Genomic DNA, 18,634 nt, shown 5'->3' with positions numbered 1-18,634 from the left:
GAAAAACAATCATCTTCACATAAAAAGAGATGTAACCTAAGTGCCATAATTTTCTCAATTCTCAATCGATTTTTAATCTTTTATATCAATCTCTTTCAAATTGACTTTTGAATATACTTGTATAACAATCAACATTTTCAGAGCCACGCAAAATATGTATTTTTATAGTATTTATTTTATTTATTTTATTTTTACTAAAAAATTTAACATTACAGCTCTACTACTTTTTAACGGCTTGACCAATGTCTCATTTTATAGCGTGCTGCTGCAGATATTTTTGTTGCCTAAAATGTTGTTTTCTTTCGAAAAAAAAAAACAACTTGGATAAAAGTCAAAATTTGTTTAATTTATTTACAAAAAAATAGAATTTATGCTAAATTTTTAAAATTGCACTGTGCATAAAAGTTTTGGCCATAAATAAAAAAAAACAAACATTTAAAATAATGTGAAAACCTTGAACTTCAATTTTTGGAATGTTCAGTACAGGGATGTCACTTAATTTTTTTTTCTCGAAATATCTGTACCGTCTACCACCGTTGGTTTGAACGACACCTCATGCAAACCAACGGGGTTCATTTTTTTAATTTGAACTTCTAGTAACCCTGTGGGCATCGAAAAACACACTGATGGTAATTCCCACTCCCGACAAACTCGCAAAATGTGAGTTCTTCCTTCGGAAGGGAAGTAAAGCGTGGGTCCCGAGATGAACTAGCCAAGGGCTAAAAATCTCGTTAATACAGATAAAAAATGGTAATCCTTTTTGCTGTTTTGTTTTGATTCTGCCTTCCTCCTCCTCTCCTCTTCTTGGCGTAACGTCCTCACTGGGACAAAGCCTGCTTCTCAGCTTAGTGTTCTATGAGCACTTCCACAGTTTTTAACTGAGAGCTTCCTCTGCCAATGACCATTCTGCATGTGTATATCGTGTGGCAGGCACGAAGATACTTTATGCCCAAGGAAGTCAAGGAAATTTCCTTTACGAAAAGATCCTGGACCGACCGGGAATCGAACCCGTCACCCTCAGCATGGTCATGCTGAATACCCGTGCGTTTACCGCCTCGGCTATATGGGCCCTTCTGCCTTCCGTTTTACCCCATTCCATGAGCAGAATGACGTTTGAACTATTTGTAGTTTGAACGATGTGCAGATTAGCGGGGGTCAAATTAAAAGTGTTCAGATTAGATGCGGTCAAACCAACGAGGCACGGTGTCAAAATTTTGATTATTATCGAACTTTCATGTACCTCAGATTTTTCTTCATAGAATGTTAGAATTTCGGCTATATTGTAGAAATGCAAAATTTAAAAATATTCTATCGGGGAAAATTTGAGTTAGCTGAGTTTTTCGCTATTTCCCATACTAAAAATAAGTAATTACTATTTTAGCTCAAAAAACGTCCCATACAAAATGTATGGACAAATTTTCGCCGATGAAATATTTTCTAGTTTTCCGATTATGAATATATAGCTCAAATACTAATCATTTTCGAAGAAAAATCCGAGGTACATGAATGTTCGATAATAATCGAATTTTTGACACCGTGCGAGGGTAGATAGTATTCCATACAAAATATAAAAAAAAACTCCGCTAGCCCAAAAATCAGTATTTCAAACGAAACTCAATCTGTACGAATACTTGAAAATCTGTATAATAGAGATGAATCTCTAAGTTTAAATTAAAAATAATTCCAAATTCGAAAAAAAATAAATAAAATTTTTTCTATTTATCATATTTTAGCATAATGCTTAGTATCTGGTTTTGAGTAAAAATACCAAAAAATAATTTCAAACTAAAATTTTAAGAAACTTGTTCATGTTTATGGGCATCTCTAGGTAGTTTTTGGTGAAAACTGTCATAAAAATGTATCCATTAACGAATAGCTTGTTCAGTATATATTCTGGCAACATATAATATGTGCAAATGCAAAAGCAGATTTGGAATTGGTCAATCAGTTGAAAAAGTTATGTGGTCATAATTTTTTTTTTTTTTTTTTTTTTTTATCTTTATTATTGAGACTTTCAGCCCGAGGCTGGTTCGTCTCCGGCTGTGGTCATAACATTTTTTCTGTAAATAGAAGAAAAAATAAATATTTATTTATGCCACAAGTTGCAAAATGATGATTTTTTCAGCACGAGTTGTACATTGATCCAACGAATGTGGAAAAGTAGGCCATTTCGCTGCCTTTTCACCGGATGAAAAGTAAGCACTTTTGAAACGTAATTACAAAAATATTTTTTTTTAAACTTATATTTTGCATGATTTAAAAAAAGAAAAAAGATTCACAAAAAGAGGTTGAACATCGGTTGAAAATTGAGAAAGTTATGAACTTCACACACGAGTGAAAGTGTCTTTTTATTACTCGAAAATTTAAATTTGAGGCGTTTGAGATTGCAAGGTAAATAGCAGCTCAATGTTTATGTCTCAAATTTGAAGGTTTCGTTTTATGTGGCTTGAATCTAGAAGAGCACACAAATTCCAGTTTTCTACAAACTTTTGAAAATAAACCAGTCCCAGCGAGTCTACAGAGAGCGACTTTCATAGTGTAGATAACAAAATTTGATAAACCTAATGCACAGCTCGCATGCAAACAGTCCCCATCAATTGTTCATAACATGTCTATGTTACGATTCACCTGAATGCAGTGGCAAACTCTGAACGAACGTGTAAAATTAAGTCACTTCCGTAAAAACATACAGCATTCTGACTCCTTTCTTTCTGATATTGCTGAAATGTGATACATAGAAATTCATACATACATCAGGTCACAGTGGGTGTTTCGCCGTTTTGATTTGTTAGTCTAGAATATTATTTGCAACTGTACATGACTTGATTAAGATTATTTATGTCCAAAGTTTCATATCGATATTGCTCAGTTGTACTTTCCCTCCCATGAAGTCAAACGGCCACAACGATGCACATCAAGATCATTGGCTTACTGTGCCTTTTCCTTGTTCAGCTCAACCGGGCATCCGATGTGACCATCAACAGCTACCGATTGGATCCTGAAACTGATCTCGAGTTCTACAACCCCGGCACGTTGAGAGTCACGAAAAAGTCGCGCAATTTGTTGCTTATCACGGGATCGTGGGACCTGTTCCAGAACATCGGCGAAAACGTTCAGTTTGTTAATATAGTGTTGCGTAAAAATCTTGTAACGGGTCGCTATCAGAAGATTATGGAGCAGAAATTGACATTTTGCGACTTTGTAAATAAGGATACGCTTATTGTGCCGAAGATCAGAGAAGTGTCCAACATTCCGGAGCCAGGAACGTGTCCGCTTCCAAAGGGACGGTTTACTATAAATGACTACAAGTTCGAGCTTCCGGAGGCTTTGCCGCTGCCGCCAGGTGATTATCTAATCGTTGGACGATTGGTGAAGGATGGACAGTTGAAAATGGGCCTAGAATGGTCAATTACAGTGCAAAAATAATCGCATCCTTATCTTACGAATCTTAAAAAAATTACAAGAAATATCATTGTTCTGCAGTTAAAATAAAAAAATATGCGGAAGAATGTAACATAGAAATATGACGTGAAAATTGGTGGACAATAAAACGTTATTGACCGTTCGATGCATAATAATTCTTAGTTGTTTATTCATTTAGTTTCAGAATCTTATCCTAGGAGCAGTTAACGATATTTTTGCCTTTCTCGTTCACCTAAGTGAACTGAAAGGCTATATGTTCACTCAAAAAAAAAATTTTCGTTAGAAGGCTCGGAGGGTCAAGTCACATATACCAATCAACTCAGTTCGACGAATTGAGATGATGTCTGTATGTGTGTATGTATGTGTGTCTGTGAACAAAATAAGTTCACTCACTTTTAAGGCACTTCCCATTGGCCGATTTTTCGGATTATAGCTCGAATCGAACCGGAATTTTACCGCATTGTTTGCTATTGAAAATGGTTCGGATCGGTCAAGGCGTTCCGGAGTTATGGCCGATTTAGTGATCCGGGCCAGCATTTTTCACCCGAGCGACAGGTGTAATTTGGTTAGCAGGTGACGACCGCGACGACGGCCGCCGCAGCACAGTGCACACCAAGAAAACGAGAGTAGGAGAGAATGTGAGAGCAAACGACGACGACGAAAGAGCGGCGCTAACGTGCTAGACGGCGGTTAGGTGCATTGAACGGAAGCTCCATCCTGAAATCGACTGATTTGTCCGATTATCCAGCCCATATTGTCAAAATCGTGTTTTGGAATGACGAATCAGTACGGCAATCTTCCTAAAATCGAATCACGATCATCTCATTCGTGTGTGAGTCGACGCGACGCACGCTGCGTGAATGAACATTGGTTGCAAAGCGAAGGTAACACAGTTGCGTCAAATACAGCCATCGATAGCGTAACCAGTTCCTTGATCATTACACTCACGAAGTTGTCGTCAGGGTTGCCACATATACAGATTTTTCTGTAATCATACAGATTTTCTTGCAGCTTTTCATACAGAATTCTGTATGTACAGATGTACAGATTTTTGGAAATGATACAGATTATACAGATTTTTCAGAAACTTGCAGAATTTCAAACAGATTTTTCGCGAAATATTACAGATTTCATACAGATTTTTGACAAAAAATGGTGCTACAGATTATAAAGATTTTTGAAAGGCAAAATACAGATTTAAATGTGGCAACACTGGTTGTCGTTTCAAATGTGAGATTGGATGGAAAAAATCTACATAAGATTTTCAGTAGAATTTAAGTAATTTTTCGCTTCCAAACAAGCTAACAAGTCATTATGAATTTGAAATAGGGTGACAATGGGTATTATCGGCAGGTTTGTTCTCTTCGTCATGGGGGGTTTTTGTCAGCCAAATTGCCTGAAACTTGGCCATATAATTCAGCCTAGTTAGGAAGGATTTGAAGCCAACTTTGAGTTCAATAGGTTTCAAAAAACCCCCAAAGACGAAGAGAACAAAACGGCCGAGAATAGGTAATTTCCCCTATTAATTCTGTATAATTGTGCTAGTATTTGCTATTATGGTATAATTTGGCCTATACTCGAAAAGGTGAAATTCTTGCGCTCAGTTACATACGGGCGTATCCACAATGATCGATTTCTCTTCATCGATTTTCTCTTGAATAATAACTTGACCGGCAAATCATGTTCGGGTGTTTTTGTTTTGGATGCTAGTCCTAGTTCTCCTTCACCGAAACACCAAGAGATCATCAGAATATAGGTCGTATTTCCCGGGATAATCTGAAGAGAAAATCGATGAAGAGAAATGATCATTGTAGTTACGCCTGAATGATACTAAACGCGTGAATAAAAAATTCGGTTAGTTTCCGTGCTATCGGTGACCACCAAATAGTTCCCTTGAAAATGAGGAAACAACTGAATGCACAGAACATATTGCCATCATCACATTCATGCATGGATCGTTAGTGATGGATGACACACGATTCGATTTTGCATACTTTCGACTGCAGTAAAACCTAGGATAGTAAAACCCACTTGAAATTGAAAACCATACACATATGAATCACCTTAATTTTGTACACTATTTATGAATCACCATGTTGATCAAATGAGTGATCCATAAATTGTGGTCATTTTTGCCGATTCATAAATTGTGGGGTCACTGTACAATTTATAATACGATACAGTGCGAAATTTCCAATAACTTTTTTTTGGAGTTTCACTTCCAAGCGGGTTTCACTTAATCCATGAAAATCCCCTGAAAAAATAATTTGCGAACGGTTACTTGACTTTTTCCAGTGAAATTGAAATGTAAATTCCTCTAATCAATTCAATAATAATGATCATTCTACTCTGAAAATAATCAACACGCCTCATTCATGTTCTTTTACACGTTAATGTATCGTTGAAAACAGCAAGCTATATTAACGTGTAATTCTTTCGAATCAGATGTTGAATAATTTAGGTTCTAAACCACTGTCTTTTGCACATGATTTGATCGTGTTTGACAGTGTGTTTATGTATCGATAATGGAAATGGTGCGCCTATAACTTAATGTGCATCATCGAACTCGCCTGCGTTGACCGCCAAGCTCGTCGAAGCACACAATCTTGGTGCCACCATGGTAAGCCCACACGAAGCAGCGGTACGGCAATCCATGAACCGGCTGGATCGAGTCGTCGACGCTCCGTTTGCCGGTCAGGTGACTGAAGAGGAGGTCCGATTGGTAGTGAAGCGCGGGAAAAACATGAAAACCCCCGGTACAGATGGTATCTTCAACCTAGCGCTGAAGAAGCTCTCCGCCAAAGCATACCGCTTCCTGGCGTCGGTCTTCAACAGTTGCTTCCGGTTGGCATACTTCCCGGCTAGGTGGAAGGTAGGGAAAGTCATCCCTATTCCGAAACCTGGGAAGGATCCAACAGCCCCAACAAGCTACAGACCAATCACGCTGCTGTCGGCAGTGAGCAAACTGTTCGAGCGGCTAATCCTCCAACGATTGATGGCACACATTGACGAGCATCAGGTTATCGCACCGGAGCAATTTGGTTTCCGCAAGGGACATTCCACCGTCCACCAGCTGGTGCGAGTGGAAAATACGATACATCGGAACAAGGCACTATCGAACAACACGGCCATTGCTCTACTGGACGTCGAGAAGGCTTTCGATAATGTGTGGCACGACGGACTGGTCCACAAGCTGATGAAAGCGAACTTCCCCAGCTACCTGGTGAAAATGGTAAGGAGCTATCTCTCGAACCGATCCTTCCAAGTACATCTTTCAGGTGCCACTTCGGAAATCCAAGACGTTGCAGCAGGTGTCCCGCAAGGTAGTCTTCTGGGCCCTATCTTGTACAACGTGTACACGTCCGATGTTCCACAACTCCCCGCCGGTTGCACCCTCGCGCTGTATGCCGACGACAGCGGAATCATGGCCAACGGACGAAAGCCGAACGACTACCGTTCGAGACTGCAACGAGGCGTCACGGCGTACGTTTCGTACCTCGCGGCCTGGAAGATCAAGGTGAACGAGTCGAAGAGCCAGGCCATCCTCTTCCGACATCGGCCCTCACCAAAGCTGCTCCCACCTCCCGGCTGTTTCATCCGAGTGAACGGCTGTCCTGTCGAATGGTCCAAGGAGGTCGACTACCTCGGCATTACATTCGACGACAACCGGACGTATCATTCCCACACCGACAAGCTCAAGAACAGGTGCAACGGTCTACTGAAGGCGCTGTACCCACTGATCTGCCGGCGGTCCCGGCTGTCGCGAACCAACAAGCTGGCCACCTTCAAAATGATCATCGCTCCGATGGTAAACTACGCCATGCCGGTGTGGGGGACGTGCGCCGAAACGCATAAGAGGAAACTCCAAGTGGTGCAGAACCGACTGCTCCGGATGATTCTGGATGCCCCGTTCGACACGCGGATAATCGATTTGCACCGTGCAGCAGGGTGCAAGACGGTCAACGATCGCATTGAAGATGCCATCGACGGTTTCATAGCGAGCGCCTCAAGCTCGGAACACCCGCTCATCCGAGCGTTGGTCAATTAGGTTATCAAATTGTTGTTTGTAGTAGTATGTAAGTAGGTTATCAAATTAAAATAACACCGATACCCATATTGTATCAACACAAACCAACACTCTAAGGAAACACACACAAACAAACATCATTGATGCTACACAAAGAGAAGAAAGGATAAAAAATGTAAAATTAAATCACTTAAACAAAACAACTATGTAAAACACACAAATATAGAAATAAAATTGAATTTAATCAAAAAAAAATCGCCTGCGTTGAGTATGTCTTAGCTTGCCTCATTTTTGGTGAACAGGAACCCGCAGCAGGGTTCCCGGTACTGATATTCTAAGAAATTTGACATTAATGATACCAAACTAAACTAACGTGTTTTACACATGATATCGAAAAGTATATCTATGACTGGATTGACACGTTAAATACTTGGATAACGTAGTGAAAATTCATGTTTGAAACATGTGGCTCGAACGTGTAGAATATTTTCAGTGTAGTTGCCGGCATCCTAAAGTTCAATGTGTTTTCTTCCAATTATTGAAAACGTTAAATCCAGAGCCGGATTTACAAATGTGGGGGCCCGGGGCCACAGTGTTGTGGGGGCCCTCTTTCTAAAAGATATATATTTGCTTATATAGAATGGAAAAAAATCGTGAAAAAAAATCAAACAAAATGTAAGGTACACCGGGGCAAGTTGAAACGGGTGGGGCAAGATGAAACGCGAAGTTTTGATATAGATTTCAATACAATTTTAAAATTCATCCTTCGCTAAAAGATTGCTTGAATCAAAAACTATGTTTTATGGCGATCAAATTGTTTATCAACAATAGAAAACATCATGTTAACCCGCTGTTTCATCTTGCCCCACCCGTTTCAACTTGCCCCGGTGTACCTTACTATTGTCGTTGTGGAAGATTTTGAATCTTATTACAAAAAAAAAAAATGCTACCCATGTTACTTATGACATTCAGATTTGATTCTAGCGTAAAAACAATATTACAAGAAATTACGTTAAGTAAAAAAACGTTTTTTTCGCGAGTGTGCTCGTGGCATAAAATTTTTAACACAGAAATTTGAAGTAGAACTTATAGCAGAAATCTTCAAGAATTTTTTAGTTTATTTATAATGCACTCGCAGAGGTAGTTTTTGCGCAAGCTTTAAAAATAATTTCTAGTACAATGCTTAGTGAGAGAAGTTTTTACCGACTTCCCATAAGAATTTTCGACAAAATTCTGAAATCAACTTCTGGTAAAACTTTATGGAAATTTTATAGTGGTATTAAGAAAAGGAACTTCCAATATATTTGCTATATTCTAATATAGTTGTAATATAGTAACTATTTGTGAAATTTTAGCGATGATCTGTAGTGCGTTCCTGACGGAGCTTCTGACTTCAATTTATGTACTTCTTTTTGATTTTTTGAGAAATTTCTAGAAAATGTTTGGTGGCGATCTAAGACGATTTTTAAGCCGAAGGAAAAAATCAGAATTTCATCATCTATTAATATTTTTCCACAAATTTCTTCAGAAATTTCCCATGAGTTTTGTCGGAAGTTCACCAAAATTACATCCCTAATTCAGAAATAATATCTCTTAAGAACTGAAGAAATACAGACCGAAACTCTTCGAAATATTCCTTTTATGCAATTTATTTCAAAGAGTTCCGGTCTGTGTTTCTTGAACTTGCTAGAGTTTCTCTATATACACGAATATTTAGCAGGAACTTTTTGGCTCTCCATTCTACACAGTTTTGTAAATTTTCCAGAACTCAGACAAAGATTTTTACCAGAACTGTTGTTAAACATCTTGTGCAATTGCAGAAGACTGATTTATTTATGAAATATTGTTATCAAATTTTAGAGGAAGTTTGTGTAAGCCACAGAACAGTTACACAAGTTTACAAAATAAAATGAAAGTCGTGAACTTCTGTCAACGACCAAAATTTTTGAAGCACAATTTAGTGCTGATTTCGAAACCGACCTTCAATAAAATTAAAGTAGAACAGTTTTTGAGTTTTAGCTCAATATCGAGTTTTGTAACTTTTCAAAATATGTAATTTACTAAAATTCAAATATATTGCGTTTTGTTCAACCAATTTCAAATCTTTTCCCATAAATTAAAAGCTGAATACAATACCATTCGATCATCTCAATACAGGATTTGCGTCAGATTGATGAAATTGAAGATATTGGCGAGTTTTAGGGACGATCTTCTTAAATTTTAGCAAAATTCTCAAAATTTTTTGAAGAAATCTATTTTTTTCAATAAGAAAAAAACAACTTAAAAATTCTTTCTCGACGTTTATTTGACATATCATATGTAGGCGAGTTACAGTAAAAATTTCAACTCAATCGGAGCATTGATTACGAAGAATGAGATGTTTGAATTGAAGGACTTTGCTTGAAAATAGAACAAAAATCGATTTCAAATCATCAACCTTGTATGGAAAGTCGAAAAAATTTCCGCTCTACTGTATTTTTTTTCTTTCGCGTTTTCAAACTCAGGGCATGATTCTACACCAAAAATGATCATCAGCTTACCGAGTTCAAAAATGCTGTAAACTAGTGTATCAATGATCTTTCCAATTAGGCCGAAACAAATTTCATTCTTCTTTTGCCACAGTGCTCTTTGATTCGTCAAGGATGACAAAAATAATAAATGTATTTGATGAAAATTGAAGAAAACCTTTAAACTTATCGAATTTGTTAAAAAAATCATGACGACTTTATTTGTGAACCCCCTTTGAAATGTTGAATTCCGACCAAAATTTTCCGAAGAAGGAAGTAACATTAGAAAAAAAAAAACAAATTTTTTGTCATGTCATTAACATCCTTTCAAAATTGTATTGTTTCACATTTTTGGGAAGTATTATTTTGTGGGGGCCCCTAAAATGTGGGGGCCCCTAAAATGTGGGGGCCCGGGGCCATGGCCCCCCTGGCCCCCCCGTAAATCCGGCCCTGGTTAAATCAAATAACATTGTAGAAGCTATGCTATGATTTTTTAAAATTATTGATCAAATATGTGTTTTTCAGTTTTTCGGGGTAAATCACGCCGCCCGTTACGGGAAAAATGCGCCACGAAATGTCACACGCCAAGAAATAACGTGGTTTGAGTGTTGCATGCATCACGGCGTTTACTCGGCGTTAGTGCTGCAGCTAATAACGCAATAAATGCACATTTGAAAGGTTCTGATTTTCGTCTGTGTTACTTTAGTCATAATTCAAACGCCAACGGCTGTTTTGGAGTTACGGCGAAGGCCGGCGCATTTTGCCCCAAAAGTACTCGCGATTTTGGACTACAAAATACTCATTTTTACACTTAAAACGGCCCTTCTTGCACAAATCATAAATTTTGCGAGTAAGCAAAGAGATTTTCACATCAAGTTTTACAACTTTGCTCCATTTCGATCTGTAAATCTGCGGACAAACCTTCCGCATTCTTACATCAGAAATGGCTGAAATTGGTTTTTAATTTTAATATTTCGACACTGATTTTTCATTTGGGCCTAACTGACATTTTCGAGTTCTCTTCATCGATCCTCTCTTTGTGTTATCAAAGAATGTGTATTGAGTTTTTCAAAGATTTTTTGGTTGAAATGCAAAGAAGACCACTGCATGTTGCTATAGAAAAAAATGAATAATGATTTTGTTTGTTTTGATCAAGTTATTAGCGAAAGAGAGAGTCGACGAAGAGAAATCGATCAAGTCAGTTAGGCCCTTATGAAAAATCATTGTCGATTTTATTAGTTGGTAAAATTCCAAGTTTTATTGGTTGAGAAGATAGAAAATTTAAAATGCTATCGATTAGTGTAAACATGTCATATGAAAAATTATGTTATCAGGGAGATATTAAGGTGGGTCGTTGGACCTCGGTAGCGCGTATTAAACTGATTTTAAGCTCTTAACCTTCCTTTTGCATCACGTTGGAAACAGGTCGCTGGCGTGGTGTATCCAAACTACCTAATATTTGGGTCGATTTTACTCAAAATTGAGTATATCGAATAAACTCGTTACCCAAAATTAGGTTGTTTTCCCTCTCTGGCTCACCGATGTTGTCAAAAACAAACAGAGATGCATCTACCCAAAGGAGGTCCTTGACCCCAATAAGCCAATTTTGGGTAAATGTCGATTTACTCAAAAAAATTACCTACTCTTGAGTTTAATTTTTAGCAAAGCAAGTAATGGCAATCTACCTAGCGTGAGTTTAATCGATTTACTCAAATTTTGGCTTATTGGGCCGAACTATGGAATTGCGTCAAAAGGACTCAATTTTGGGTAGTTTGGCGTTTCCGTGTACGGTTCGGGTCAAAAATGACCCTACACATCAAATAATTTTGTAATATCCAGGCGCGTAATTCTCGACGATGTATCCATTTTCGAATGTAATTTTTAACTCGGTTACATCATTTTTCAACATTTATCACACTAACCATGTACACCCTGGTTGGCACCGGAAAGTGTCAACAAACCTATTCCAGCAGAAAAACCTGGAAGCAGTACCATATTTATCAGCCACCTTCGAACTCGGTGAAATAGCCGAGAGGTTAGGGATATACCTCACAATCAACGGATCCGTGTACGAATCTATGCCAATATTTTACTTATATATCATTCATCTATCGATCTGGTTCTAGCGATTGCTAGACCCACTTTGAAGCTGCGGCGGCCAATTTGCTGCGCGGAAAGGATGTAATTTGTACATTATTTTTACGACGCGACTGATGTGCAGCGAAAATGATGTGATATCACAAGATTTTTTTTTGCTGTGTACACAGCAAATAATTTTGTAATATCCAAGCGCGTAATTTCTGGCGACGTATCCAATTCCGAACGTAATTTCGCTCTGTTATATCGTTTTTCAACTATTATCACACGCACCATGTACACCCTTGGTGGCACTGGAAAGTGTCAACAAACCCATTCCAGCAGATACCTAGAAAGCAGTATCATATTTATCACCTACCTTCTAACTCGGTGAAATAGCCGAGAGGTAAGGGATATGCCTCACAATCAACGGATCCGTGTACGAATCCATGCCAATATTTTAGTTATGTATGATTTATCCATCAATCCAGTTCTAGCGATTGCTAGACCCACTTTCAAGCTACGGCGGCTGATTTGCTGCGTGGGAAGGATGTAATTTTTACATCAGTTTTACGACGTGACTGATGTGCTGCGAAAATGATGTGATATCACAAAATTTTTTTTGCTGTGTAATGCCAAAGGAGTGGTAAAACAGGTAAGGCCGTTACAAAAATATTCTTAAGCAACCACATTGTTTAAGCTGCACATCACTCACGTAGTGATGAAAAAACTACATTCAATGCAGCAAATTAGCCGCCGCCGTTTAGCTATTTCACCGAGTTTGATGGTACACTCTTAAATCGCGTTCTAGAAATCGCTAGAACATAACCGACAAACAATTCATATAGGATGTGTGTTCCATCATTAGTAATCTTACGCTCCCATATTCATCCTATTCGAAAATAAGCGAGAAGGGTAGTGGAGGTATTTTGGCCCGGGGTATGTATTTTGGCACACCCTGGGGTTTTTATTACATTTATCATATAATCTCTACCAAATCTTGGCAAATGATTATTGGAACTTCCAATAATCATTTGCCAAGATTTGGTAGAGATAATTATGATAAACGTAATAAAAACCCAGGGTGGGCCAAAATACATGCCCCGGGCCAAATTACCTCCACTACCCCATCTTCTGGAACAGGTTCGTTGACATTTTCCGGTGCTAAACAGGGTGTACATGATGAGTGTGATAATTGTTGGAAAACGACGATATAAACAGGTAAAATTACGTTCGGAAATGCCAAAAATTACGTCAGAAATTACAAATTTATCTGCTGTGTATATTTTGCATGGAAAATATGTCAAGATTTAAAAAATGATTACTTGAATATCTATAAATATATGTGATGCCTCAATATTAAATACGGCGATTGTTTTCTAGAATTTATTCTCTGAAACCAAGTAAAATGGTTCTCCTTGGATATTCGGAAAATATTCGGAATTATAAAAAAATCCACAATTGAAATTTCGATCATGCTCATATAAAATATATCCATATTGAGTGGACTTAATTTATCACTTGTGTTTTGTTGAAAGGATACTTTATGGCACGAGAAAGGCACCATCACCGCTAGGTGGATTAAATAGGGTTTTTTCTTCTCTAAACTGTCTAACTACTAATCAAATGAGAATTCTACGATTATTACTTAAATAAACTTCATCTTCTCTTCAAGGCTTTATGTTCCCACAAGAAGTTTGCCTACCACTCTTCAATGTTATGCTCATATTCACTAGATCAACTGAAGACCTTAAACTAAACAAATAAACTCATATCAACACTTCATTTCTATTGATAAGATGTACGTGGTCTCTCCAGAATAAGCATAAGTATAATGGATTTATAGGTAATAATAAGAGTGCTACTCAGCTATTCAAGGTAGCTCTCATTACTCATAGGCAGAGGTACTTCTGTATCATTATGACCACAAATATATAACCTTAAATCCACCGGAAGTACCGGTTTAACCGATCATCAACACCACTAGCCGTTATTATCATCCATATCGATCACAAATGTCACGCAAAGCTTCACGGCTTCCGGTTCGCGTGCTCGTTGTAATATTATTTTTTTCAGATCATCCATTCGTGCCAGAAGGGGAAGGGCCTTGTTTCCCGAAATCGTGATCCACCGAACAAACTCATAAATCTGATGAAAATTTATGACGCAGTAAATTCGAGTAATTATAAAATATCTAATTATCACATATGTGGCCCTTCACCACCGCATCGTACCGCCACACGCACCACCCTTTTCGAGCGAACAACTGTGAGTTTGGCACGCGAGATAGAGCGGTGTGTCGGGAGGTGGCAACTGATAGCAGTATAGTTCACCGTTTGTTGGTAGGATCGGGGCCGGGGGGTGATGGTAGGGATCATATACGAGGCACGTTCGCGGCAAGCTTGCTGTTCTACAGCTGGGTAGGTATATGTATATTTATGGCTGGCCCGAAGAGCACATCCACCCGAGAGTTTTCATTATCACGTCAACAGCACACCTCGAAAATTTCAATGGCAGGCTTGCCGAGTGAACCATAGAATAATTGAAAATAGTTAGCGTTTTCATCTAATTTCCGTCTGTGTAAGCGCCAACCAAATGATCGGTTTTATTCTTGCACCTCATTTAACGTCTCATGACCAATTTGGTATCAATTATAAATGTATAAATAAGCTTCCATATCATTTAAAACAATATTGTTGAAGAACTAAAATTTACTTAGAATAAAAATATTGAAGAATTGTCCTTCGAATTATATTTCCATCAAGTCCACGTCTATTTCGGGCACAACCTGAATTCAATTCCCGGCAGACGTTCTACGTGTCACTATGGTGCATAGGACGGTCAAAAATAATATTTTACCATAAGTGTTTGCTGAAAAAGTCGATCAAATTCTTCGCAATTCCAATCAAATCATGTGTTCAAAGTGTGATTAAGCAGAAACTTTTAAATTGAGATGGATGTAGCTTCAGAATATCGACCAAAATATTTCAATCAATATTTTTGCTCATCAGATCATAATACGTAATCACAGTGCAACGAATAAATCTTCCTCTATGGTTGTGGAATGCTTGCATCCTCCTCAGGTGTATGCAACTGCTAACAAACATTGCACCAACGCGTAAAAGCGATTCATCATTCCTCTAGCTGCTACTCTGCCATTTTTTTTGCGTTCGTCATACGCAAAACAAAAAAAAATGTGAAGTAGTAAGTGGAACGTAATTAATTATTTATTTATTAACTTCATCTTCAGCTATAGCTGTACAGATTGTTTGTTTACTTAAATTAATTGCCTAATCCTAGTTTTAAAAGTCGTTCTAGTTAAATTAAAATCGAACCATGGTACACAGTTTAATAAGCAAACGCATCTCTCAAACGGGTGCCTTCTTCAATAATTAACGTAATTGAAACGCGAAATTTTGCATTACTATCCGATTTCCAGTACTAAAGAAGCTGGTTGTCGATAGCCTACATCTTTATGTTTCCATCTAATGAGTCATTGGCAAAGGCAAGCCGGAATATTGCCTATTCTCTATCTAATTTGACGGATATAAGCTCATATGACGAAGTAAGTTTTTACCCTACACAAAAATAAAAAATTGCTGGGGCCCGTGGCGTAGGGGCTACACGTTTGCTTCATAAGCAGATGTTCATGGGTTCGATCCCAGCCCCGGCACTTTCGTCAGTTGCTCTTTCCCCCTGAGAGCAGCTGACACTGACCCTCTTCTGAGCCCATGGCTCAAATGAACCCGGATACTTGGACATCGGTGAACGGCAACTCATAATGGATCACCAATCGGACTGGAAACAGGAACAACCAACAGCCACACATCAACATCCTCGTGCTCATCATTCTACCATGATAGGGTAGAAAGTGAAAGCAGCGCAACGGCAACCAGTTCGATGTAGTACAATTAGAATAGAATACATTTAGGCGCTGTACAAAGTGTATGTACAGCTTCCAATTGGAATCGCTCTCGCAGTGCCCTAGTGGACAATAGAGCTGTAAATTAGGTTAAATGATTTAAGAATAAAAATGAAAAAAAAAAATATCATGTATTATTAGTCTCTTGGCATTCATTGTTGAGACGGAGTCTGCATTTTAGTTTAAAGTTTTACGAGGACTTCCACCGTACATAAAACACTGAAAGATAAATTATACACTAAAACTCCAGGTCCTGACTGTACACAGGGAAAAATTTCTACTCAGTGGGTGAGTTGGTCTTACTCAGAAATCAAAAAATCCTTTGTTTTCTTACTCAGTTTCCGTTAAAAGTGGGACAACCCATTGCCAATGGGTTGTCCCACTTTTAGCCGAAACTGAGTAAGAAAACAAAGGATTTTTCGATTTCTGAGTAAGGCCAACTCAGTCATTGAGTAGAAATTTTTCTCGGTGTAGCAGTTTCTCTAGGCACGTCCGTAGGCGAAGACAACGCAGAATAGAATGGTCATTTCTTTACTGCGAAATGGCATGGCCTGCTGTAAGGGGTCATGCACAAATTACGTCACGCTTTTAGGGGGGGAGGGGGTTGGGTTTGCATAACGTGAAGACCCATACAATTTTTTTGAGGTCTCATACAAAAAGTGTGACATAGGGAGAGGGGGGGTTGAAAATGGTCGATTTTTGCGTGACATAATTTGTGTATCACCCCTAATACGTATATTTGCCTACTACATCTCTCCTCCTTTTTATTTGATTTTTTTTAATTATTATTGCTACTGCACTGATAACAGTAGGCTCAAGGTATAAATTTTTCATTTTCAGCGGGCATCATAATATTATTATTGTATCAATGCACCAATATACTCTTGTTTTATTTTTTTTAGAAATTGAAAAATTCTTGAAAAAATTCCAAGTCCAACGTTAATGTTATATTCGACTGTTTTGCCATGTTCTACCCACTGTTGGAAAAAATAATAAATCAAATAGACATCTATAAATATGTCATAGTAAACCGACATTCATCAAAGGTCACCACCGCAGTCATGGTTTCTAAAGTGTCAAGCAAATATCTGACTTGCCTGGCCAAACATTTCTCATATGTAATCGGATCATTCGAATCCTCAAATCTGTTTCATAAATTAGAGGCGGCAGAACTACTAAGGATTCAGTGTTTGCAGTGTTCTGCATCCAGAATAGCAAAGCATCGCTTAACCTCTGAATTTTGCTTCCGGACCGATGTGTCTATTTGAAGAGTGAACGAATGCATTCTCCGAACCGGCGAATTTACATTCGGACTGATCGTATCAGACCAACGGCCCAACCATCCCCAACCTTCCTACTGGCGAGTCGTTTACTTCTTGTTAACCTATATTTTTCCATTTTATTTTAAGCTGAATCATTTTTTTACATATTTATTATGTTTATAGATTCCCAATTCGACTGGTTTTACACTTACTCTTTGTACCATGTTTTGTCAAATTCTGCGGACTGGAACAATAAGTTCCCTACGCTGTACTGCGTCCATTACTGAATCAGTCAAATGGTCTGGAATCATAGTTCCCTTCACTTGACTCTCTAAGTGGCCTAGAACTTGTGTTCCCCTCACTTAGAGTCTCTATAAGTTGCCTCATCAACGTGGGCATTCAGATAAATGGCCTGGAATCATCGTTCCCTACATTTATCTACCAAAATGGCCTGGATTTCAAAATCCCTTCATTTAGGTTCTCTTTATGACCTGGTAAATACATTTCCGTGAGTTCTGGTCAATCACGGAGTAAGAAGCACTAAACGAAATCAATGTTCATACTTATGAACATCATCTTTGCGAATTTCATGGAAATTCTACACAATTCCATGTTTGGAAACATTTTTTTCAAGCACCAAAGAATATTACAACCCCAAAGACAATTGTAATTACCGTAGTCATATTTGTTGCAGTATGTTACTTCCACCTTCTTCAATTCAAATGTTTTCATTTCTTCATTTAAATTCTCCAACGCATTTCTTATTTTCCTGTGCTTTCTTCACTGATTTTTCTTCGAGCCTTCAAGTAAAAATTACCGGCTTCTGGTAAATCTTGCAAGCTCGATCCCATCGCTCGTCAGCCATTGTAGCAGTTTCTCTAGGCACGTCCGTAGGCGATGACAGCTCAGAATAGAATGCTCATTTCTTTACTGCGAAATGGCATGGCCTGCTGTAATACGTATATTTTCCTACTACACTGACAAAGATATCAAGCAGCAGTATCTTTAATACAGATGTATTTTAAAAATCAGCGGTTTCCAATTCGTGGGACCCCACGTGAGATTCTCTAAAACCGTGACTTTCAGGAGGTCTCAGGTGGTTTCAAGGGTTCTCACGTGGTTTATTAACAGACTCATACTAGATTAGTATACGCCAAACAGACCGTTACTTCAGCTTGGAAACCACTCAGGTTTGTAACATCCCTCTATTGTTATTGAAACCTGTACACAGGGTCAAATATTTGACAAAGAATGAACTCAAGAAATAACATCTGTTGTAACCCTAGATTGGAAACCTCTGGGCTTTACAACATTACTTTACTGCAAGTTGTGCTCCTTGAGATCCAGAATCTAAAAAGCAATCACACCTTCTCCTAGGAGTTCCGGTTCCTGCTAAAATAGCATGGCCCGTAACTCA

General features: G+C 38.3%; 1 protein-coding gene across 1 annotated transcript; it reads left to right on the top strand.

Annotated features, from left to right (window-relative positions):
* Positions 1 to 2,880: 2,880 nt before the first annotated feature.
* On the top strand, positions 2,881 to 3,513 carry LOC109428015 (uncharacterized). Its single transcript, XM_062858560.1, has one exon. The coding sequence runs from the start codon at positions 2,908 to 2,910 to the stop codon at positions 3,424 to 3,426; it is 519 nt and encodes a 172-aa protein (XP_062714544.1). The 5' UTR covers positions 2,881 to 2,907; the 3' UTR covers positions 3,427 to 3,513.
* The last annotated feature ends 15,121 nt before the right edge of the window (positions 3,514 to 18,634 follow it).

This window comes from Aedes albopictus, chromosome 3 (assembly GCF_035046485.1).
Source record: "Aedes albopictus strain Foshan chromosome 3, AalbF5, whole genome shotgun sequence".
In the NCBI taxonomy this organism is placed as follows: domain Eukaryota; kingdom Metazoa; phylum Arthropoda; class Insecta; order Diptera; family Culicidae; genus Aedes; species Aedes albopictus.
The sequence above is the reverse complement of the archived record's forward strand: the minus strand, read 5'-3'. Positions and strand labels throughout refer to the sequence as shown.